The sequence below is a fragment of the Monopterus albus genome, unplaced genomic scaffold (genome assembly GCF_001952655.1).
Source record: "Monopterus albus unplaced genomic scaffold, M_albus_1.0 scaffold40.1, whole genome shotgun sequence".
NCBI classification, from domain to species: Eukaryota; Metazoa; Chordata; class Actinopteri; order Synbranchiformes; family Synbranchidae; genus Monopterus; species Monopterus albus.
The window spans coordinates 5,165,588-5,190,730 of NW_018127920.1; the positions used below are offsets into that span (position 1 = coordinate 5,165,588).

The window sequence follows — 25,143 nt, forward strand, 5'->3', positions numbered from 1 at the left end:
TTTCATAATGCCATACGCACAGTCAAGACATCCAATGACTGATGCAGCAAAACCCCAACACATCAGTGAACCTCCAACGTGTTTGACTGCAGGGACCGTGTTCTTTTTGAAAACAGTAGAATGATGCGTTCGACCAAAAGGCTCTATTTTAGTCTCATCTGTCCACAGGACATTCTCCCAGGAGGACTGTGACTTCTTCAGGTAAGTTCTGGCTTTGGGGCTGCTAGTCAGTCCTATTCTTTTAGTGTTTACAAAAATTCAAACAAACTTAAGGTACGTATATAAAAAACCCAGTTCAAACCACCAGTTCAAACTACCAGTTCAAACCACAAGCTTTGAACTGGTAGGATATATAAAAATATCTACACTGTACATCATGTATTTTTCATTTTGCAATTAAAATGTATTAACACACCACCGCTGTATAATACAGTGTACCAAAGACTGGAAGTCACAGCTGTTTGCATCAGTGTGTGTTCTTTGGTTTGTGTGGTTTGGTATCTTGTGGCTTGTCACAGGTATTGGGTGTTTGTCATGTGTGTCTCTGTGGCTTAGTGTGTGTATGCGTGTGTGCTAATTTTTGTGCACACACAGAAAATAAGGTTTCCTTTTGGCAGGACAAAGTTATTCACTCAGTGCATGGTGAGTTCCCAAATCCTTTTGAGAAAATTTTCAAAAATGACCCAGTGATGTTTTTTATCCCAAACATTCAGCAGTGTCTCCACTACTCATTTATTTCCCTGGATCATCAACTTATGATGAAAGGCCATGTGGCACCCTTCTCTATCGAGACTGTGTGTTCTCCCAACACTGAATCCTCTAGGTCTGTGCAGGCACTGCGGTTTCAAAGATTCTAAGGCTAATTTTAAACTTAATTGCCTGGAGGTGTGATAGACTGGCAACCTGTCCCAATGTAGTGATCTCTTCATCTGGGATAGGATCCACCAAAATCTATATGTGGTAAGCTGTTTAAACACTGGATGTTATTTTTAGTTAAAGTACTCAAAATTCCACACCCAACTTTTCAGACTCACACATTTGTACAGCTATTTTTATGAGGACAGCCGATGACATAATGCAGTCCCTAGCCTCCTACCCTAAACCTAACTATCACTACAACAGTGCCTAGCCCCAATCATTCCCAAAATGTCCTCACTTTCCCAAACTGGTCCTCACAATGAGCTGTACAAGTACGGGGGCAAATAATTAAAGACACAGCCTAAGTGTTAGAATTATTAATTCTTTAAATGACAGTTACAGTTTGCTTCATTGATAGGGAGTGAGACTCAGATAACGCTGTACAGTATTTATAGCTCTAGTCATATAACACAGTAAAATAAAATAATATGAATAATGTAGAAAAAAATTATGACTGGAGTAGTTTTAGCCACCACAAATCACAAACAAATATGTGGGTTTTTAAAAACTGAGGAAGACATCCTCTTTGTCCACAGCGGAAATTTCACGGTATTAAATATAGTTTTACATTTCTATGGTATATTTTGACATGTGGCATGAGAAAAATGCCCTGCAGGTCAACAGAACGGAATATCTACAGTAGCATTCAAGCACATGCTTCAGATGATATTTAGGTACTGGTCACATTGTTTATAAGGACACTGGTGCTTTAAAGGAGAATGGGGGGTTCAAACATAAATAGGATTCCAGCTGATTATTGGTAGGAGTTTCCTTTAACTGTAATGTTTAGAGGAACAGGCCCTTAAACTGGCTGTGAACAGAGGCCAAGCTCTACAGACAGGCTCTGGACAGGCTGGCTGTATGTGATAGGTTCAACTGTCATGCTTTATTGTCATACCTCGTTTCTATAACACTGGAGAGAATTGTTGTAACACTGGAGAAGTTACTATGTCTGCATTATGCCAGTTAAAATATGGGGTTTCTCAACTACCCGCTTTGTATAAAGTGTTACAAATATCTTTTCATTGGTACATACACCGCTGTTGGTTACCAGTGATGGTCAGCTGGAGGAGTGGAGACAGGTGAATGTGGAGGTGGATAACTGGTAGAGTAGAAGAAGCAGAGCCAGTAGGAGTGGATGGTGATTGAGATGATGACGAGGTGGCAGGTCCCGCTCATGGGCAGGAGGTGGTAAGATAGTGGTGGTTATTGATGAAGGACCCTGCTGAGGGGAGCTCGTACAGGTGACAAGACGTGAAGAAGAGATGAGTGGATGTAGTAGGCAGGAGCGCTGACACGGGGACACGATGAGAGGAGTTCACTCAGCAGGACATAAACCAGGGAGACAAAGAGGTGAGTAGATGCAGCTTACAGGAGTGCTGATCACAAGGAAGGGAGCCACAATCCGTTCGCTAAGGAACATGCAACGATCTGGTGACAAGAACACACCAGCTATCGGCTTCACTGCAGCTGGGTTGATTGTCATCAGCTGTGCTGGCACATGAGGAGGCGGAGTGCCAGCTGCTTATGTGACAAAAGCATGCCACAGGCTCCTTAAACCTTCCACACAACCTTTCACTTAAGTCCAATGCACCATTTTGAATTGTTATAACAGGAAAGAGGAATACTAATCAAGGTATTTTCAGCAGTCATAAGAAGGAGAGAGTCGTCGTCGCTTGGCATTCCAGTGTGTCCTGTTGTAGATAAAGAAGTTAGATAAAAGGCTGTAGATGGACCCTGTGCCTGAGTTCCCCTGGGAAGAATCAGGTAAGACCAAATGTCCTGGGTTTGTTGGATTTCCTTTGAGCAAGACACTGAACCACAAGTTGCTCCCGATGATGTCACTGGTGCGTGAATGTGTTTGTGTGTGTGTTTGGGAGTGCGAATGGGTGAATGGCTAAATAGTGTGAAAACGCTCAGTCAAAGTTTAGCTATTGATTATGGCTATGCTGAGTTCCTTAGAATAAAGCAAGTCTTTCTTAGGTGGTTTCCTGGCCTTGTGGACACTTCAACGTGCATTTCCATCTCAAATCAAACAACCTTTCTACAAAACATTTCTTTTGTGCCAAGATGGGATGTCTCCAAAGCAGAATTCCTTTGGTAACACATGTATTCACAGTAAAATTGGTTTAAAATGATACAGCCCAGAGTCTTTACTCTTGTCATAAAACAGTAAACTTTGTGTGATATACTGAATATATACAGGTAATAATCTACACATCACAATTGTACTGCCTTTTCAACAATTCAAAAAAATGTAATACAACAAAATATAACTCACTATCATCATATAAGCCCACAAGGTAATGACCCTCCGAAACTTCAGCCGTTGTTCTTTTTCTAAATAACTTTCAGTCTACAGGTCCGTGTGAAATCTCTTTGGTCCCACCATGTCTATACCACTGTGAAATACTGAAGTGAATGGAATTGAATTTTATGGCCAGCTCCATCACCAAATGTGCAGAATTCCAGAGAACACCTGGAAGCTGCTTTTTTAATTGAAAGGCACCCACTCAGGGGCTTTTGTTGATCCCACAAAACATGTAGAAACAGTTGCGACAGCTGCCTTGTCATTATGGCTTATATTTCATTACACTACAAATAAGAACCTAAATTACAGTTGCAGTTGGACCTTAAAACTTTAATTCTGATGTTATCTTGATACATTGTGTTGTGGTGAGATAAATTTCTCATTTTCTAAAGGAAAACGGGCTTCTGCGCATAATAGTAATGGAGAGGCTGGTTCTGCTCATCCTTTAGAGAAAGAGGCAGTCCACACAGGAAGACAGTAAAAACAGCAACGGTCATAGACTGCTGCTTTGGACCAGCCTCGTGGCCTAGCTAGGGTGCTGATTCTGACTCTTGATCAAGCTCAGTTTGCTCTTCAGGCCCTGGCAGTAGGTCGACAGTTGGCTGTTGTCCTCCAGCAGCTTGCTGTGCTCCTGCATGAGTCGGGATGAAGTCTGCTGCTCCCTCTGGTCCTGCTCCAGTTCACACATCAGGTCCTCTCTCAATTGAAGGCACAGAACAAAGCCTCTGTTACTGTCAGTACATCAAGACTGGTGTTTAAATAGACAGGAATGAATCATTGCGTCTCGGAGGCCTCAGTCAACATTACTGAATATATGCTTGTTTCCTTCATTTTGCTTTCTTATTGGAATCTCAATGGCATCTCAGTGGAATGGCACATGCTAACATGCTTAGCTTGGCATAAAGACTGGAAGCAATGCAAAACAAAATATTTTCAGTAGGGGGGCTGTCTGGGATACATGTGTGCGCATGGCCACGCATATGCACGTGAGTGTTTAGAATTAAATATGCATCCATAAAATGAATGTATAGTCAAAATTCTGTTTAGCTTTTTGCATGTTACCTCTTTGGATGCTTTCTAAACTGATTAAGTTTAATTCAGTTAGATTTGTATTAACATAACCTTACTACATAGACGTGATCCTGGATATGATGACAATTGCATTCACAACATTTACCTAGTCAGATTAAAACAAACTATACTATTAAAATAACTCACAGCATGATAAGATGCCTTTGGAGTTTACATGTTAAGGCTCGAGTGCCTCCCCAGCTTCTCTGAGTCCAGTGGTTCCACTGTGGACAGAGTTGGTGGCCTGTTGATTCCCAGAGACACTGCTGGTGCTCTCTTTCTTGCAGTGACATTAACGTTCAGCTTCATCTTTACTTCTTTGAAATAACACAGTCATTTCCTGCTGTTGCTTAACCTACCTTTGTTGCTTGTTAACTGTGCAAAGCTTCCGGGGAGTGGGGGCAAGGGTCCGAGTTTTCCTAACAAAACATTTCCTAAATAAACAATCCTCTGTTTTAAACCACTATAGCCACAATTTAAACTCAATATTTTATACTTGTTTGTAATTAACCTTTTATTTTTATTTTTTCTGATTACATGATCCTACCACCCACAGTCACCACAATGGGAGGCTGCAGCACCCTCTCTCTGCATTAGCGGGTCTATATATCCCTGCCTACAAAATGTATCCCCACCTCAGTGATTGCTACTTCACCAAAATCACTACATAAAATAACAAACAAAAAATTGTCTAAACGCACCAAAGTAACACATTGCAATGTCTGAACAGTCTATAGCACAAACAACAATAAGGTCTGATTTGAAGGATCAACGTCAGCACTTGTGCCTGTGTGACAACAGATGACACTGTGGCTGCCTATTGGCATTTCAGTACATCACTCACCAAGCACAAATAGTCAGTGCCAAAACTACAACTAGCTATCCAAGTGAAAGAAAAATGAAAAGGATTCAGAGCAGCATACGTATCTTCATATTTTACTGGACCCTCATATTTGGGAAGTTTCATATTTGTATGGGAAATTCCCATGGCAGGGTGTTGATGAGAGAGGCTGCTGAGCTGAGGAGGTGCGCTCTAGCCAATCATCACTGATCTGACACCAGTCACTTATTTTGTGTGCATGTGTTTAAATAAACACATAAAAGTAGATCATGAGCCATGATTTACAAAAAATATCTGCACGTCTTGATCAGTAATTTTACAGGCATCACAGACAGCAGATAAAGGTAAAGTGCTGACATGAGGCGGCTCATGTTAGCGAGTGGAAATGGTACAGTCCACTTTAGGGTCGTATTAGCAGCTTCTCTGGGCCATGAAAGTTGTCTCCATTTTCACATTATTAAAAGTAAAAGGGACGAGTCTAAAACAGTCTCTGAAAACTGCAGGTAGTCTCAAGGCTGTGGGAAGTAGGGGTGCAAAGGGTCCTTGTTACTACTGGTTGCATGAGGCAGTACCTGCAGCCCAATCAGGTTGCACAGGTAGTCCACTTACTTCAAGATAGCACACCTTGAGACTGTGCTTTCTCAAGAGCATGGAGAAGATAGCAGGAGACTGGCCATTACACCAGGAGAGCTGGACAGGGCCGTAGAAGGGCAACAGCCCAGCAGCAGGATGGGTACTGCCCCTTTGTGCAAGGAGGAACAGCAGGAGCACTGAGAGAGCCCCACAGAATGACCTCCAGCAGCTACTGGTGGGCATGTTTCTGACCAAACTGTCAAAATCAGATGCCATGAGGGTGGCATGAGGGCCCGGGGCCCTCTAATTCGACCTGTGCTCACAGCCCAGCACCATGCAGCTTGATTAGCATTTGGCAGAGCACACCAGAATGGGCAGGTCCACCGCTGGTCCCCCCCCCCTCCCCAAAATTGCCACTGTCAAAGATGTACATATAGTAGTTATAGTAAAGATAATAAAAAGCACATGTGACCCGACTTACTTCCTCCGAACAAGGTGATCAATCTCTGACTGGACTTTGAGGTACTCCTGAGCCATCCTGATGTGCTGCTCAAATACAGCCATGGACTCTTTGGAGTTCGGACACGGCGCCAAAGGCTGAAAGCACAAGAACAGCTCAGTGGGTAATGCTATTCAAAAACAGGGTATATATACACCACGGCTCTAAAAGTACAGATGCAGCAGTCTTAAATTGCTGGCTGGACCTGCTCTTATCGTGTATCCCCCATGATGACACAGCCTTGTTAATACCCCTAAGTACCGTGTGTACAAGCCGCCCCAGTGTTATATATATATATCCACCAGCTGGAGCAGTGCTTGTAGTAGTTTACTGCAGAGGCTGACTGATAATTTGATCCTTCTATTAATGTCCAGAACTGCTGGTGGATGCGTCCTGATGAGACCAAATGAGAAAATACAGATATAAGCTTTCACCTAATCTGACCTTAGTTACATTAACATCAGAGGTGCAGTGCTATTTGAGTGCACCTATGACATGCGTGCGTGCATGCGGACAGTTAAGTTATATTTTCGAGGACCATGTAAACACTTTTCCAGCTATGTGGCAACTGTAATTGCCCACACGATCAAATGTTAGACTGGCTTTATTCTCTGGTGTGGCAGAATAACAATGTGAACAAGCAGCTCATGATTGGATCTTCAAGCACTCAGAGTAATGGAGCATTATGATTTTCAACCAGGTTATGCCAGTAGGCCTATTCTTTTTCCTCTCTTGGAGCAAAAAGTGGTCGAGTGTTGTTCCAGCAGCACTACACCAACGGTTGATATGTCTTTTCCTTTGTCTGTATTACATTATCAGTAAAATGTTCCCAGCTAATGTATTTTTTCTGTCAAAATATCAGCTCTTCCAGCAAACAACTCTCACGGGTCTTGGTTAAGAAAAAGCAAAACTGAAAAATGACACCAGACCAAAATTCAAGGTGGAGTCCAACTCAAGCTGCTTGGGAGACAAAGCTGCGCTTTATGCCTTCACCGCTCTCCCCACTTGCGTCTCTGACTGAACAAGTAGGCTATAAACTAGTAATTTGTACAATAAGACATTGTAGTAATACCTGGCTTTTAAACCCTCATTCTGCCCCTTGTGTTTTGATGAAGCTGTATTGACAGGATCGTTTTACAAAGTCCACATAACTACAGGGTTATGACAGCAGCTGTGTGATAGGTCAGATTTCAAATGAATGTTCACAAAGAACTTCTTCATTCTAGCATACTTTACTATTTATTATTTCTTAACATAACTTAAACATGTTAACCAGGTGTAACAGATCTTTGACTAGGAATATGAAACCCAGTTTAACAGATAGAAAGAAAGTCACTTTCAGCTTTTCCCATTTAGGGGTCGCCACAGCAAATCGTCACAACTGACAACTCGCATGTTGACATTTGGCACGTGTTTTACGCCGGATGCCCTTCCTGAAGCAACCCTGATTCGAACCCGGGGCGCAGCGCCTAACCACTAGCCTACCAGGGACGGCTCATTATTTATCTGGCGCAGTACCTGTATGATAAGGATTATGGTCAGACATTTGTATTGTATTGTATAAAAAATGGCCTAAACAAAAACATGACTGCAGTGTGAATACAGTACTTTGGCAGTAATGCTCTGGTTTGTGTGTTGTCTGTGTGGAATCTAGACATGCCTTATCAGGCAACAGGAGAAGGAGGGCTCCTGGAAGGCTGATGGGAACTGCATGGCAGCTGCACATCAGCTGAAAGCCATTCAGCTGGAAAGAGCAATACTGAGTGGCTGCATCTGTACAAGTATTAGTACCAAACTGTTTCAGTACAGGACTTTTGGTATGGTGTAGGTGTGTACCAAATAAAAACATAATTTATTTACATTTTTTATTTGCATATTCTTTAACTTACAGTTGTAATGTATGTATGCTATGTATGACATACAGACATGTGTGCCTGTATGTATTAATTTATGTTCTTGACTTTCTCCTGCAAAAAGTTCTGTCAATGTACTAAAGTAGACCAAAATAGTGTTCTATTAACTCATGTTCTATTTTAATTTAGGTATTACAAAACAAATAACTGAATGAATGTCTTTGTAATGTCTCTGTGATGTACATAAAACCTATAAGATGCAGCAGCAATAATAATACTGTAACAATAATATTACTACTAATACTACTTCTACCACAACTGCTTATGATAATCCCAAGAAAAGATTCTATTTCAATGAACAAAAAAAAAGTATTTTCTGCTTACCTGTAACTGGTAATCCAGTTTCAGCCAGGCCATGGGAATGGAGCTGTCTATACCATTGGTAGCTAAAGACAAACACATCTGTCAGTGTCACTGTAAAAGAGCTCCTGTAGCAGAAAGTGGATACCTGCACAGATACAAACACCGGTTGGTTGCACTGTAATGCCCCTTAGTGGTGCAGTGTGAACAGTGCAGCATAAGGCTTTGACTGTGCAATCAACTTGGTGTGGCCACGCTGATTAACTGAACCTGTTGAAATAGCACTGATATGAAATTTCACAACTAACCTTGTGGTTAGTTGGTTAGTGGTCAACAGGCAATTTTACCTCCTCTGTTCAATCTCTCTAACCACTTTGCAATTTTACCAAATGAAATGCCACCCTAACCCTCGCCCTGCTACCGTCCCAAGAACTGTGAGAGCCACACCTGCTACTGCTTGCATGCTCATTCTGCTGCTACCATTTGGGGTTTCAACAATAACAGTGCTTTGGCATCCTCCTCAGCTACAGTAGCCATCTTCGTTGCACTGCACCCTGCTGTCACATCCTCTGAATCCTCTTCCACCTCACTGCCAGTGTATCCCCAGGTTCACCTTCCAAAGCAAAATAAGTGGACTACCATAGTGCTCCACTGTTTGGGAACAAAGCCCTGGGGTTTTCCTGGGGTCTGCCATCTAAACATCTATAATAAACTGCCCACTGTCCTAGAACTCCACCTGGTCATTCACAAATCAAATTATAGTCAGCAATAGAAAAGCTTTTTTTTATTTTTATTGTCATTGTAACATTGTGACACGTGCAACAAACTTTTGTTTGGAGCCGAGGGCCCTGGGCCGCTGCGTGCATATGCGCCGCCATCACGGGCAACTTGGGGTTCAGTGTCTTGCGCAGGGACACTTGGCATTTGGTTGTACAATACAATTCTCACTTTTGAGATATTGAAAAAGTCAACTTAAAACATACTTTTACTTGGTTGCTGTTGCTATTAAATAGAGACAATTTAGTGCTGTGGCTACTCTCCCTAGAAGTGGGTGCCTAGCACAACGCAGGGTGCTTGAGGAGGTAAAAACTAAATAAAAAAAGAAAACAGGAACAGCTTAATTATGAGAGGCAATTAATCTTATATTTGCAAAGTGTGTGCACAGTTACACGGATTGCAGTTGGTTCATTTCTATGTAGAACTGAGCAAGACACATTTACTTTGAAGACTGACTTTTTTCATTTGTTTTGAGTTCAGTCCATTTGAACAAAATCACAAGGTTCATCAATGTCCAGCCAGTTTGAGGGAAGTGGTGGGACTGATCTCAAATTCAGGAAATGTTTATTTGTATTCTTGTTTAATAATTGCATGGTAGAATAATCTGAGCAGCAGAGAGGAAAGTATGCTGATTGACAGTAATGAGTGTAAGAATAGTGACAAAGGTTAATGACAGTAAAATATTTGATAAAACACTGCATAATTAACAACTTGGACTGCTGTTGTTAGCTTGCTAGCCATGATAACTCCCCTCAGTTATGTTTATATCCCTAACCATCCAACTTTTTATCCCGCTGTACTTTTAGCCACACCATGTGACTACATTTCTTACAGTGTATTCCAGTGTGTCAGCTGTTATTGTTCCCATGAAACACCCTACCTGTGGGACTAAATGTCATCCTCAGCTCTGATTGCCCAGCAGTAGTTACAGGGCTAGTGCTTTGGGAGGGCCCTGGTTGACTGTCCATGCTCGACACCCTGGACAGACCAGTATGCAATGTGGCTGTCTGAAAGGAAAAAGAAATATAGATTAAAATCATGAAGTAGGGGCAGAACAAAACATAACTTCTGACAACAGGGTGGTTATATTACCTTTGAGGGTTTGAACTGTAGTGGAATGTTGGCCTCTAAGCTTTTCAGGGTTTCCTCTCTGCCAACAGAGGTTCTGTGTTCTGAGTTGTCATCACATATATTACTGTTGATGGTGAAGTCAGCATACAAGCCTACAGACAGTATAGACTGATTCATAAAAACATGCTTTAGGCCTGCTACATACAGTGATTTCAGCACATGCTAGAACAAATCATGCATTAGCAGAAGATGCAGGGCTGATGGTTACCTGTGTTCGTGGCTGATGAAGAGCCACTTCTTTTGGCTGAAGGCTGGTGAGGGAACTTGAGTGGTTCATCAGAACCTGGGAAGTACTACAAGATCCAAACACATCACCCAGAACTTTTAAAAATTCTCATTAAATAAGTAGAAAAGAGAAAGCATTTTTTTTAAAAAGCAATAAAAAATAAAATTACAAAAACAAATTAGCACAATAGTGCACAAATGTACTTTATGGAGCCGATCATTTTTCATTCAGTGGCTCATTCATGACAGGCTTTCCACATAAGCCTCCAGCCTCCTTTATGAAAGCTCAGACTGAAAAAATACACTCGCCAAGTCCTGTAAATCTAATTAATGTTATATTTTGTTTGTTTATTCGGTAAAAAAAAAAGTAAATAAAAAATGACAACTTGTGGTTTTGGGGGAATTTTGTGTTGGGACTATACCTTCATGAGATGCCTCATGGTCTTTTGGACCTCTTCCATGGATGGCCTCTGGCTGGGCTCTTTGGCCCAGCAGCGGGTCATCAGAATCTCAATTGGTTTGGGGAGGTCTTTGATTAGAGGAGGACGTGTGCCTACATCACAGAAAACACCCAGTCAGTCAGGGACCTAGACTGTCTATAGGTGATAATTGCTGAGGATGAGAATACCGGTTCAACATGGCAAGAAAAAGTCAGTGAACCCTTTTGGAATTGCATGTATTTATGTATACATTTGTCTTAAAATGCGGTAACATACAGTAGTGCTGGAAAGACTGTGAACCCTCTAAAATGTTCTATTTTTCTGCATAAATATCAGCTAAAATGTAATCAGCATTTAATGCAAGTACTGAAACTAGATAAAGAGACATCAACGATCTAATCTTACAGGCACGTGTTTGTGGCAGAAGTATGTGAACCTCTATGATTATCAGTTCATTTGAAGGGGAAATTAGAACCAGCGATTTCAGACAATGAGATACAATCAGCAGAGTCTAGGCAGCCCTGCCTTATTTAAAGAAGAGTAATTCAGTCTGCACTATCAGACAGGTCTGTGTAGGTGTGTTCAAAAAAAGAAGAATGTGATGAGTCAGCCTACAGATGGGAGGTTGGACAGCTGGTCCTATGGTGTGGTCGTAACAACCTGGAGCTGAATACATTAAAAACAGTGGAAATGATAGGAGGAGACCCCCACCCTATCTCCACTCACTATAATCAGCAGCATTGTTTCAGTAGAGCTGCAGGTTTTTTTTACTTGTGGTTCTGTTTTTATATTGCTGTGCACATTGGAGGCCATTGGGCTGGAGTCAAATTCCTCACATTTTTGATAATACATGCCAATAAAGTTTGTGATTACGCTTTTTCTATTTTGCCACAATCAAAACATTGTAACAGATTTTCTTCAAAATACTCAACTAAACAACAAAAATGCAAGTTCATTCAAGTGGACTGGGCCAGTAGGTGGGGCCCCTTAGTAAACGGGGGCCCTGAGTGGCTGCACCCCCTGCTCCCCTGCTCTCGCCACTACAGACAGCAACAGTGGTATATTAGAAGGAAAATGACAATAAAGTCAAACACACTGACAGTACATAAGGGAGGTCTCTCTGTGTGTGACTACATACAGTATTTGAACCAACTGCACATAAGAATGTCAATCTTTACTTGTCATCAGTCAGTAATAGTGTGTGTATATATATATATATATATATATACACACACACACACACAGGTCTCTATTTATATGTACTTTTTTATCCTTTTTCCTGATGCACATTGCTTTCTATCCTTTCTGTTCTATCAGCCTTATATTGTTTACTTGCCCATTGCTGCTATAAATAAGGACATTGAGAGCCGCTGTACCAGTCAAATTCCTCATGTGTCCAATAAAGCTGATTCTGATTCTGAAATTAATGAAAACATACAGGCTACCTTAAGATTTTTACTTTTACTATAATGTACAATAAGTAAACATTACATGAGAATTTTGTTAATACTGCTTCTTACATGTAGCCTGTTAACTTTACTACACTACAATAAAGAGGGAAAGTCATTTTTACCTGCTCACATGTAATTGACTGCGTAAATGTAATATATCATGAGATAAATTAGGTTGTATAGTTTTATATTTAGCAAAGAGTTTGTGTACTTTGGCCACCTCTAACAGTAAGGTACAGTCTTACAATAACATGACCTGCCACTGGTCTGAGGTTGGGGTGTCTGATTTGCTGTCAACCCCCCCCAAAACATATATTCATATTTAAGCTTATACATATTTCGGATAAGCGGAAGAAAATGGATGGATAGATGGATATTTCATTTATATTTATGGACTCTTTACCTTGTTTAGTTTGCACCAGCTGTCTGACACGTGGCATTTGATTACCTATGAAGTTAACATCTATAGAGCAGACTATGGGCCTTTGTGTCTTTGGGAAATAGAGCAGTAAGTATTTCCTAGATTATACATTTTTGTTTTATTTTACATACTTTTAGAAAACCCATGAACAAATATTAGCTTGATTACTAATTCAAATGTAATGTGTCATTAATATTCAGGCATTGTGAAATATAAACAAAGCACACAAGACAAAACAATAGCAATGACAAATCATTTATTGTTACTCAAAGAATTTAAGTAATTAAAATAGCTGTGTTAGAAAGTGATTATCAAAAAACATCTTATAAAAATCATTTTCAATATGTCATGACATAACATAAAAGGACAAAGTTAAAATAAACATATATGTTGGGTGTAATCAAGTTTCATCTTTAGTCAGTCGCTACATATACATGGCTTAGGGAGGTTTTGTAAGTTGGTGTTGAGGCTTTCTGGGCAAGAGAATCAGAGTGGTCCTGCTGGCATGTGTGGTGCTTCGAATCAGGTGCGAGTTTCCTGATTCTGCTGGAAAGTATGTGGGGTTTAATTCACTTTGTCTGTTAACTCACCAGCAATCAGCCATTTACTCTGCTCCCTTGTTTGGTGGGTGCAAACACTTGGGATAAGCCAGGTTTTCATAAGCGTGGGTGTCACAAACATGGTTTCGGATAGCGGTACACTATAGTGCTCTCTCTGGATCAGATATGGAGGATGCCCCCGTCCAATACATGTGGGGTTTTTTTTTGTTTTTGTTTTTTTTGCTAGGAAGCCACTTCTTCAGTTTCTTACACTCCTTGTTCTGTGAGACCTTGTCAGTTTCTGGAACAGTCCTAAAAGAAGAAAACACAAACAAATATGAAAAGGACACCACACAATGCACAAAATAAAAGCTATTCTGTCAACATATATATTTAGATCAATCTTCACATATAAAATTAGCTTTATGTTAGGCAAACAACTTTGGAGAAAAGCTTGGAATATATTTCCAACAGATGCTGTATTTAACTTAGACCATATAATGCCATCAGTCTCGTCTAATAACAATAGTATTAAATGTACCTCATGACACTACAAAATGAGAAACTTTGGCACACTGAGGGCGTTTTCCTGCAAGTGCTTTTAAAAGCTCTGGTGATTTTATGCGGTTGGTATTTCTGAATTATAAGAGTTTTGTTGTTTGACTGTATGTGTTGGCAAATTTTTGGATGGTTCACAGGTCATATAGTATAGTATGATTTTTGTGGGCACAAGCCAGTGTCAAAAGCAGTCTTTTTTAATTATGATATGGGTTAAGTAAATTATCACTATTTTCCAATCAGTTCTGATAGTGTCTTTTCTACACATCGTTGATTATATGATAAAAGTATCAACTTCGTTCATGTGCCACAAATCATAGTAGTTGTGATGTTGACCTCCCTCAAGAAGTTCTGGATTTGAGGATGATGTCTGTTACAATACTACTTATAGTTACATGCCATTCCTCCAAAAGCAAAGCTTCTCTTCAGCCCCTCTTTCTCCATGTGATAGTTCCCACTGACTTCATCTCTCAAAATATTAAAATGACAAGATATAAAATATATAGTTAGGTCATAGTTTACAATGTCAGTCTTTAGTTATGTCTATGTTTATAGTCATTTGGCTTGCATATCACTTTTGAAAACTCACCTGAACAAGCTGGAGATCTATCACATTGTTTGTCCTCAGGTCCATCATGGTGTTAACTGCCATACTTGACTGAATGCCCTACAAAAAAAACATTAAAAATCATATCCATCTATATATAAAATCAGATTTTTATATTACATCAACATCTTTTATTGCCTGCCAAACACAACCTGAGGAGAAATGTAATAAAGTAGTAATTTATGTAAAATCATTATATGACATAGTATTAAGATATCATGCAAGTTTTAGCACAAAAACAAACACTTTGCAAGCTATACACTTTAGCGGAATGACACAAAAAGCAGATATACAAACTGCCTCTGTTGTTTTAGTAGTAGTTTTGCTAATGTTTATGCCCTACGTTACATGTAAACAACGTTATGGGTAGGATTCACAGCCAGCCTGTGGCCAGCCTAGCGCTCAGACAGTAATAGCGATGTACCCATGTTGCACACCATGCCTGTTTGAATATGTTTTGTGCTCCAACATGTTTAACATGCTAACATGTACTGGGTCACAGGTGGGGCAAAATGATTTCAACTAACATTATGTGCTGGCTGCTTGTATTCCCTATGTTTCATGATCGGTTTAACTTTTCAGACTTATTCCAAAATGAATAAGCATAAACAGACTATGTAGATTAAATACTGCTGATAATCTACAGTTATTGTACGTACCTTGTTGCCAACTTTCCACAGGTTGCCATTACCGACTGGTCTTTCAGATGCAGTTTTGCAGCCAGTCCAGCATTGTACTGATCCAGGTTTAAGTTACTGAAGCTGTCGCTGGCGAAGTAGTTAGCACGCAAAAATACATTTTCCACCACCACCTTTGCTTCTTCAGAGTATGATGTAGTGACTTCATCAACACAGAGGACTACACTACATCCACCTGTGCTGCTTCTCTCTGGTGGCCATTCTGGTAATGATTCCAACAGACTGGCCTAGGAAGGTATCTCCTACTAGCTCCTTTACTGTAGGCGGAGCCTTGGGGAGAGACCCACTGAGGGGGCCCAAACTATGTTAATGCTCCTAAATATGATGTGTGAATGAGGCCAAATCAAAAATGAGGAATTCTAGCTTAGGGTTTCTGACAAAGCCCACCTACGAGAACAACACCGGGTGGCCTGCTGACACAGTTTGTGGATCACTAGGCACAGGACACACTCAAAAGCACACTGAATCAAATTATAAACAAAACACTTTTGTGTTTGCCCCCATTTTTCATGAGCTGAACTCAAAGATCTATGACTTGTTCTATGTACACAAAAGGCCTATTTCTCTCATATTGTTCACAAATCTGTCTAAATCTGTGTCAGTGAGCACTTCTCCTTTGCTGAGATAATCCATCCATCTCACAGGTGTGGCATATCAGGATGCCGATTAGACAGCATGATTATTGTACCTTAGGCTGGCCACAATAAGTTCAGCTCATGAAAAATGGGGCCAAACATAAAAGTGTTGCGTTTATAATTTCGTTGATTGCTAACTATTTTTATAATCAATTTTTGTCTATTTTATCAATTAGTTGCTGCAACCCTAGATTGAATTCAGGAGTTAGTAAACCTAGACTGCAATCAACGGCACCAAATTGGAGGTGTGGATTAGTACTACTTTATTTAAAATAAATTTAAAAAAAACTCCAGCATTTTGAGTTTGCTATTCACAAGAAGCATCACCATACCTCACAAAAAAATGATATCTCAAAAGACTTCCAATCATGAATCTTTGATTAGCATAAAGTTGGAAAAGTAATCTCAAAGAGACATTCATCATTTTCTGACCAATTAATGCAGAAAACCAGGTAATTCCAAAGCTCTCACATTCTGTTTATTGCCATTACAACTCTTTTTTCACCCCAAACTTTGCACTTCAGGTGTTTGTTAGGTCTCAGGCATTATGTATTTTAAGGCGCCCCTGGATGCATCAGGGAGGACAGAATGGAAATGTATACAAATACCCTCAGCACAGGATTTATCACCACTGCAACAGAGGGAACTGTGGCTGAAATGTAACATCAGGAGAAAGCAGGTGTAACATTTGTGGCCTTCCTGTCAGCTATTAGTCACCTGAGGCCTCATCTGATTTAAGAACACGTCAGACAAAGGAGAGGGTGTTTGTAAATCACACTGCTCACCAGAGAAGACTGTGAGGGACTTGTACAGGCTTTCAGGTCAAACCATGCTTCACATACTGAACAAAATAAGATTTGACAGGCAGGAGACTATGTGATTCCAGATCCATATTAAATTTGGGTCGCTGTAACCTCAGACTGTCTTCTATACTTCCTCCCTGTCCACAAGTGCACCACAGCCTTCAGGCAGTAAATCCTAAAAGAAGGTGTATTCAAATTAACCCCGCTGCAGCTGTGCTCATTTACATCATCAGTGTTGGTAAATACACCGCTAAATAAAAAAACTGCAGTACCAGAATATTTTCTGGGCCTGACGGTGCTTTGCAACAGGTTTAGTAAATATCCCCCCACTGTAAGTGTATTTATTTTGAAGAAATTCCCCAAAGGCATTCCCGAGATACTGTATCTTGTAATTGAGAATGAGACGGATGTGAGGTCACAGTAACCTTGACCTTTGATCACCTAAATCTATTCAGTTCCTCCTTGAGTGCAAATAGAAATGTTTGCCAAATTTAAATGAATACCCTCAAGATGTTCCTGAGATATGGTGTTTACAACAATGGGAAGAAGCAGAGGTCAAAGTGACTTTGACTTGACCTTTGACCATCAAAATGGAATCAGTTCAATGCTCAATTCCCTCAAGGCCTTCCTGACAAATGTCATTTACAAGACTGGGACGGACAAACCAAAAATGTAAGGTCTCTGGCTGAAGCTGTCGTTATCTGTTATTGCACACATTCTTCTTCCTTGTCAAAATGTGATGCCTACGTTACCCACAATGCAACGGCCATACTGACAGTTTGGTCTGACATTTGGATATTTGTTATGTATCCTGGAGCCTCTTGTCTTAAACTGAGACAAAGAGCAGTCGAGTAAGCTGACTTCTTTCTTACGCCACACAATCAGATTTTTTTCCCCATTTTCAAACCTGTAGTCCTCAGCCACAACCAGCGCAAACTCATGTAACATCTCGTGAGGACATCTACGTGATGTGAGTTTCTTCACAAGTACAACAGTACACCCAACATCTTCCCTTTAACTTTGAGGTGTCAGCAACCATTTCACATTACAATCATTTGTTTCACTGTTATTATCCAGCAAGAGAGGGAAAAATGCCCAAAGCAGCTGGTATTATAGCTCCAGTTGGGAGAGGATTTCACTCACCTCTGTGGACAGCCCACATTATGCAAAATGCTGAGCCACCAATTTCATCAAAGGGTTTCTTGCGAGTGATGACTTCCCACAGGATAATGCCCCAGCTGAACACATCACACTTTTCACTGTAGTTACTGCCTGAGAAATACACAACAGCATTACATTTACTGGACCGAATTAGAATTAGTGAGAGCAGTGTTTGTGATGTACCTTCAAACACCTCTGGTGCCATCCACGCTGCACTGCCTTTATTATTGGTCATGTAGGTCTGAATATCACAAGCTGTACCAAAGTCACATATCTTCAGCACAGTGCCACGAGCCACGAGGAGCAGACTGAAAAAGTACAGTAGACATGGATTAGAGACTTAAGATAATATACTATGCACCAAGATACCCTGTTCTTCTTTTATGCAAGTTGCCACTCTGCATGTCAGGTCAAAAATCGAGCCATGAGGACCAATAAACACTGTAGATCTCCTCAAGGAACAGAACAAAGGAACCACTTGATCATCCCAATGACCGCAATTATTGTGAAATGGAGGATGTTTGGAGCAACCAGGACTCTTCCTAGAATTGGCTGCCCAGTCCAGTCAAACAGAAGTCAGCCAACAAGGGCAAGCACAAGTATCTTCAGTATTACAGTATATTTAGTATGTACTTCAGTATTTTAATTTTCTACTACTTCATACTTGAACTTTATTAAATTTTAGAGGCAAATATTGTACTGTACTTTTTACTCCACTACATTTACTTGATAACTTTTGTTACTTTTCAGAAGCTGATTAATAAAATATTGCAAAATCATAAGGCTTTATTGATCCTTAGTAGGAAATCCTCAAGCTACCCAGCAGTAAGTATGTATATAAGGTAGTTCAAATTCAGTGCACCTTTACCAGCAGCAACATTAAATGTGATGTACAGAATAATGCATCAATAATTATAATCCAATAATATGAGCTACATTATTTGGAAATATGCCATTCTGCCATAATGAGTTTTTTTTCAATCTTGTTCCTTCATGTACATTTCACTGCTAATGCTTTCATACTATTACTTAAGCAACATTCAATACAGGACTTTTACTTGTAACAGCATTTTTACACTGTAGTACTGCTACGTTTACATAGGTAAAGAATCTGAGTACTTCTTCCACCACTACTGCTGTTCAGCAAAGTGGCTGAACAGAAACCACTCTGAGTAAAACTCATATAACAGCTTTGACAAACAGCATTTATAAAACTCTGAGAGCATGAGGAAAAAATTCTCTGGTCTGATGAGACAAAAATTTCCCTTCACTGGCAGGAACAAGGAGACTGGTCAGAACTGAAGGAAGGAGAATGCAGCCAAAACCAGAGAGATTCTTGAAGAAAACCTGCTCCCGAGTACATGAGACCTGAGAACTGGGTGGTAGTTCACCCTTCATCATGACAGTGACCTGAAGTATACAGCCAAGACAACACTGGAGTGGCTTCAGGACAACTCGCTGACTGGCTCAGAGAAAGCCTGGACTTTAACCCCACTGTGTGGACACCCTACATAACTACCCATGATTTTTACAGAAACTCAGAACTCCTGTTTGATCATAACATGACTTACTTCGGTGGTTTGAGGTCCCGATGAATTAAGGCCTTTGGCTTCATAGCATGCAGATAGGCAACTCCCTGGGCACACTGCAGACACCAGCTCATGGCATGGGATGCTGTGTAGTGGGCCTGTGGGTCTGCACTGTGCAAGACTTTGTGATTGAGTGACAAGCACAGAGACAAGCAAAAAAAGAGAGAACACTGTATGAACACACATGGGGTACTGTCATTTTACTGCAAATTTCAAATGCACTTTGTGTGAAGGCACTATTGGTGTGTCTTTCCCTGTGTAGTTCAGCTAATGTGTTACATGTGCACATGGTGTATAGACTGTTATAACCAATTGAACTGGCATAAACTATTCTGCCCATGGTGTGACATAACTGCTTCTAAAATAAAATAAAATAAAAAAAAACACTCATTGTGACTCCAAGACATTTACTTTGTGTAGTTCCTGCAAGAATAAGAACTACCTTATGTCACTGATAATGATATTCAGTCTATTTCCTAAAGACACAATATGACTTACGGTTATATAAAGAGCCACACTCTGCATACTCCATGACCAGACAGACCTGGGAACACGAATCATGTTAGCAGCAGTAAAAATGTCAACTGTCGAGTGAGGGGTTACCTGATGGAACTTCAGTGGAGACATAAATGGATGTTAAAACGAAGTCCAGCAACATTTGTAATCAAAACACTGCAAATGTTGCTGCAACTTTGAGAAGACCAACATGTTTTGGCATGAAGCCTTCATCAGGGTCTGTTAAAGGCCCACAACAAAGAGTCCTATAAATAATACAAATATTTCAAAAACCAATCACATACAAGCTCATGTATGTCAGCCAATAAAAACCATGCACATAAGTCAGTTAGGTACATGGTCATGTGGCCATTGGCCAATCACATTCAAGGGTCAAATCATTAGAGGAGCACCAGATGTGTCTAATAATTGGCTCAGGTTACACCACATCTGACTAACGTGCAAGAAAATACACCATCACGATAGTCACAGCTCTTCCAGCAGGGACTCAGCAATCCAACCAATCCACAAAACACCACAGGCCCCGCCAACATAAAATACATTTCATGCTCCAAAATGGATGTAAAGCAGGATAGTTTTAGGACAGCTCTAAAACAACTCTTATCTAAAACCCTGGTGATGAGCTCTGGAATTCATTAAGAAGTGATTTGTCCTTTACTCCACACATCTTGAGAGAAAGGCACCGACTTGAATGATAGTACATGAGACACAAGCTTCAGAGTGTTGAGTGTTATGCTTACTGGATTGTCACAGGAGCCATACAACTTAACGATGTTCGGGTGATTTACCCGGGAGAGCTGGCGGAGCTGTGCACAGACAAAAAGAGAGACAGGACATATTACTATGAATTCTTAAATTAATCTGTCTGTCTAGCTTACATTGCAGCATATTGTGTACACTCAGTTGGCAATTTATTAGGCACACTAGCCAAAACTAATGCAGGCTCAGGCTGCAGTCCGGCAGTGAGACCTCTTTCATGAAGGCCAAAATGTTCAGCTTGTGTTCAAACTGTTTCAACTGTCTCATCATTTTGGAGGCTGGAGTTTGTGCTGCTGTTAAACTGTACTGTACACAGCTGTTTCTGTTGGGTAGCTTAGCCTCAACGACATACTATAAACAGGGTAGACTGTTGGATTAGACTCCATTAGGTTTAGTTAGGTGTGCCTAATAAGATGCCAAGTGAATGTATATACAGTAAATTTGTTCTATTTACTGAATTTTCTGTAAGGTTAAATGATAAATAAAAGAGGCATTCAGGGCATTATATCTGAGAGTATCCTCCCTTCATCGAGCAGGTGAGGTGGGAAAAACCACATCCAGCACCCAGACAATCAGCACAGGCGCCCCCCCAAGGAATGTGTGGTCTCCCCTCTGCTGTTTTCACTCTACACCAATGACTGCATCTTGAAGGACCCCTCTGTCAAGCTCCTAAAGTTTGCAGATGACACAACGGTCATTGGCCTCATCCGAGTGCAGAGACAACAACCTGAACGTGGACAAAACCAAAGAGATCACTGCCGACTTCGGGATGAACCAGCCCAGCCACGCACCACTTCTCATCAACAACACGGCTGCGGAGGTGGTCAGCAGCACCAAGTTCCTGGGGGTGCATATCAAAGTCGACCTCACCTGGTCTGTGAACACTGCGACACTGTACTTCCTGCGCAAGATGAGGAGAACCCACCCGCCCCCGCCCATCCTCACTACATTCTACAGAAGCACCACAGAGAGCATTCTGACCAGCTGCATCTCTGTGTGGTGTGGAGGCTGTAGTGCCTCTGACTGGAAAAATGTGAGGAGAAGGAGAGGACAGTGGAGAAGATCGCTGGGACTTCTCTTCCCTCCATTCAGGTCATCACACCAAAGCGCTGCTTGTCCTGAGCCAGAAACATCATCAGTGACTCCTCACACCCCCAGCATGGGCTCTTCTCCCTGCTGGCCTCTGGAAAGAGGCCTTGAACATTCAGTGCAGGACTATCAGGTTCTGAAACAGTTTTTTTTTGCCCCAGGTCATCAGACTGCTGAACACTTAATGGACTGGAATACTATACTCTCCTATGCATTTGGGACACAGTCACTTTAGACTCCCACTGCACTGCTACTGTATTTTTACCTGACATTCTCAAACATCTTGATCTGTTTCATACTTGTTTAATTACTCATTAGATATGAACTATTTTTGCACTACTGTCAACCCCACGAGTCCTTGTTACTATTGCATTATTGCTGTATATTTTTAATGTTCTATATTTTAATACTGTGCTGAGCCAATGCAACAAAATTCCATTTCATGTACACTTGTATATCTGAATGACAATAAAGCCTAAGTCCACACATTGACACGCCGGGTCCATCACCAAGTGATATTCTGGGACCTCATAATTTACAAATTAAACACTGCATGCACCTTCATAAAACCTCTCACTGAAAGTGTTGTCAGTTTCAGGATCTTATTGACTTATTCTTTGATCAGGCAGGTCCTGAATTAAATACAGCTCTCTCTCATTTTAAGTGTACTTTATAAAGCCAGTGTTCTTCCATATCTGATTGTGTCCTCAGATATTTAACTTCTGAGAACTTTGGCTTCTTTTGTTAAGAGGTAAATGCAGGTATGTAGAAACCATTTTTATAGTGCTCAGAGTAAGGTATCAAACAGAATATTGTTTGGTATTGGCATCAGATCATAACACATTCATAGCTGCAGTGAAAACTAAACACATTTCAGGTTATTTTTATAATGACTAAAAACGGATTCTCTAAGGTTTCTGGGGACTCCATGTCTGCTGAGTGTGTTCATGGACACAATACCTCAACAAGGAATGCGTTCCTCTCATTCTCACTCTCAATGGTCTTGATTGCTACGTCCTTTCCTTTCCATTTGGCCTTGAAGACAACCCCAAATGTCCCTCTGCCAACAGCCTGAAGAAAGACAAGACAGAATATAAGACTCCAGCTCAGTATTTGAGCCGATCAATGGTAAACACGACATACGTCCCCTGAACAGTAGGATTAAACGCGCTCACTTTCTAGTGTTAAATACTTGTGTAGTTTTTTGTACATATGCACTTTTACACTTTACTAATACCATTCTACAAGCGGGTTTTACCACTGCCCTTTAAAAAACCGTGGCCGTGATCTAGTTGTTAAAATGCCTTTAACTAAAACAGCCCATGTCTGTCTTATCTCAGCATTGCTCCGACACAGAAGGAACATGTAGCCGCCTGCTCCCTCCCAAGATGCAGAGCTAACACCAAAGCTGCTGCTCACGAAAGTTTACCGCTTCAACGTGAATGTCCTCGCGCTGAATGTCTTCAAACAGGCAGCCAGTCGGAGTCTCCACCATGGCGACAAAGCGGCGGCACTCCCCGACCAAACCGAAGACGATGAACTCCAACCCAAAGCCCTTTTGCGGTTATCAGTGCAAATAACAGCCTTCGATGTGTGTTGGCTCTTGACAAACAGTTGTTTTCATCTTCTGCTGTGAATTCAGGAAGTAGACAGCGCGGTCGTGAACGGCCGCAGAGAGACGGAGCACAAAACCCGCGATGGCACAGGCTTAGGGCCACCGAGACATTGGTGCCTTCTGACTTATGGCCCGGGTCAGTTTATGGTTTATGGTGGAAATGACTTTATGCGCTGTGCTGCTGCGTGGTTTTGAATGCAGCTTTGTTTTGTTTCTGCGTTCACGAAAGCGTCCACAAGGGGCGACAAAGGCTATTAGTGGACTGCACAGTACACACGCCTCTGTCTCTGTCTGTCTGTCTGTCTCTCTCTCTCTGTCTGTCTGTCTGTCTCTCTCTCTCTCTCTCTCTCTCTCTCTCTCTCTCTCTCTCTCTCTCTCTCTGTCTCTCTGTGTCCCTCTCTCTCTCTTTGTCTGTCTATCTATCTCTCTGCCTCTCTGTCTGTCTGTCTCTCTGCCTTTCTCTTCCTCTCTGTCCCTCTCTTTCTCTGTCTCTCTGTGTCCCTCTCTCTCTCTTTGTCTGTCTGTCTATCTCTCTGCCTTTCTCTCTCTGTCTCTGCCTCTCTCTCTGTCCCTCCTTCTCTCTCTGTCTGTCTATCTCTGCCTCTCTCTAACCTAATTCTAAAACCATCTTAATTCTCACACTAAAGTATAAAGCTACACACAACCACAGAAAGACGTGTAAATACACACTTGTGATGGACGATAAAGCCTAATGAAGCTTTAGGGTTTTTCTCTCTTTGGACTGAAAATGGATTTGAAGCTGGGGTTTCAAAGCTCAGGGCAGCCTTTAAGCCTGGGACCTTAGCACTACAACCCCTTGCTGATTTCAGGAGTTTTATTCTCATAGGGCACACAGTAAGCACATCTTTAATAAAACCATATTACCTTTTTCTAAGTGTTGTTAACAAGCATTTTGTTAAAAGTAGATGTTACTGTTGTTACTATACAGCAGACAATAAAACAATTCAGTTGACTTTTCAAAAAGCCTAGATATATATTTTGATACTATAAGGATTCATATACTCCTAGTCATAGTATGTGATTGTAGAGTGATGCTCATTAAATTATGTTACATTACGTTCCAGGTGGAAATATTCTCATACTTATGCTTCTGACCTCATAGATATAAATGGTGCTGACAAAATGATAAAAGCACATTATACAAATCCAGTTCAAAAGATAACACCTCTCTAAAACACTTCATGCAGGACGATTTACTGCAGGACTGTTTGATTAGTCTACATTCATTTAGCTGGGTGTACCTAATAAACTGACAGCTGAGTGTACTGACTCATATCACAGGGGTGATAAAGCTAAGAGACATATCTAAAGGTTTTCACTCTGCCTCTAGTTTGCCTTAGAAGTATGCAGTATAATATCAATATTTAGATTTATTTATCTGCATGTTCACAAAATTCATGAATAGAGAAAGTTGATAGTCTCAGAGGGACACAGTATTAACCGTCTATAAACCTGATTAGCTAAAGCACTTGATACAATTCTAAAGAAGAAAATGCACTGAAAACATGAGAGATGGTTTACAACCCCAGACTTCACATTTGACTCAGACTCTAACTCAAGTACAGTCGGGCGTCATGTGAGTTAGGAAATCCCTGTTTCTGAAATCAGACTGGAGACAGGGACAGGTAGATCAAGGATTTTCACACACACACACACACACATATATATATATATATATATAT

At 40.9% G+C, this 25,143-nt stretch overlaps 1 protein-coding gene across 1 annotated transcript; it reads right to left on the reverse strand.

The window, feature by feature from the left end:
- Positions 1 to 1,265: 1,265 nt before the first annotated feature.
- On the reverse strand, positions 1,266 to 23,713 carry LOC109959709 (mitogen-activated protein kinase kinase kinase 7-like). Its single transcript, XM_020599292.1, has 14 exons — positions 23,255 to 23,713; positions 22,786 to 22,896; positions 20,718 to 20,783; positions 19,960 to 20,005; positions 19,444 to 19,582; positions 18,056 to 18,180; positions 17,855 to 17,983; positions 10,982 to 11,112; positions 10,543 to 10,627; positions 10,296 to 10,426; positions 10,084 to 10,210; positions 8,451 to 8,512; positions 6,196 to 6,311; positions 1,266 to 3,927 (listed from the first exon to the last, which is right to left on the reverse strand). The coding sequence occupies exons 1-14, from the start codon at positions 23,318 to 23,320 to the stop codon at positions 3,756 to 3,758; spliced, it is 1,506 nt and encodes a 501-aa protein (XP_020454948.1). The 5' UTR covers positions 23,321 to 23,713; the 3' UTR covers positions 1,266 to 3,755.
- Positions 23,714 to 25,143: the final 1,430 nt, after the last annotated feature.

What these genes read in the sequence shown, in the direction of transcription:
- LOC109959709 (XM_020599292.1), bottom strand. Translation starts at nt 23,320, where the DNA reads ATGGTGGAGACTCCGACTGGCTGCCTGTTTGAAGACATTCAGCGCGAG. An exon ending in ATGGCTCCTGTGACAATCCA is followed by an intron (nt 20,006 to 20,717) that starts GTAAGCATAACA and finishes TCGTGTTCCCAG; the next exon opens with GTCTGTCTGGTCATGGAGTA. An exon ending in AATGTGGGCTGTCCACAGAG is followed by an intron (nt 11,113 to 17,854) that starts GTGAGTGAAATC and finishes TCTGTGATGTAG; the next exon opens with GCACACGTCCTCCTCTAATC.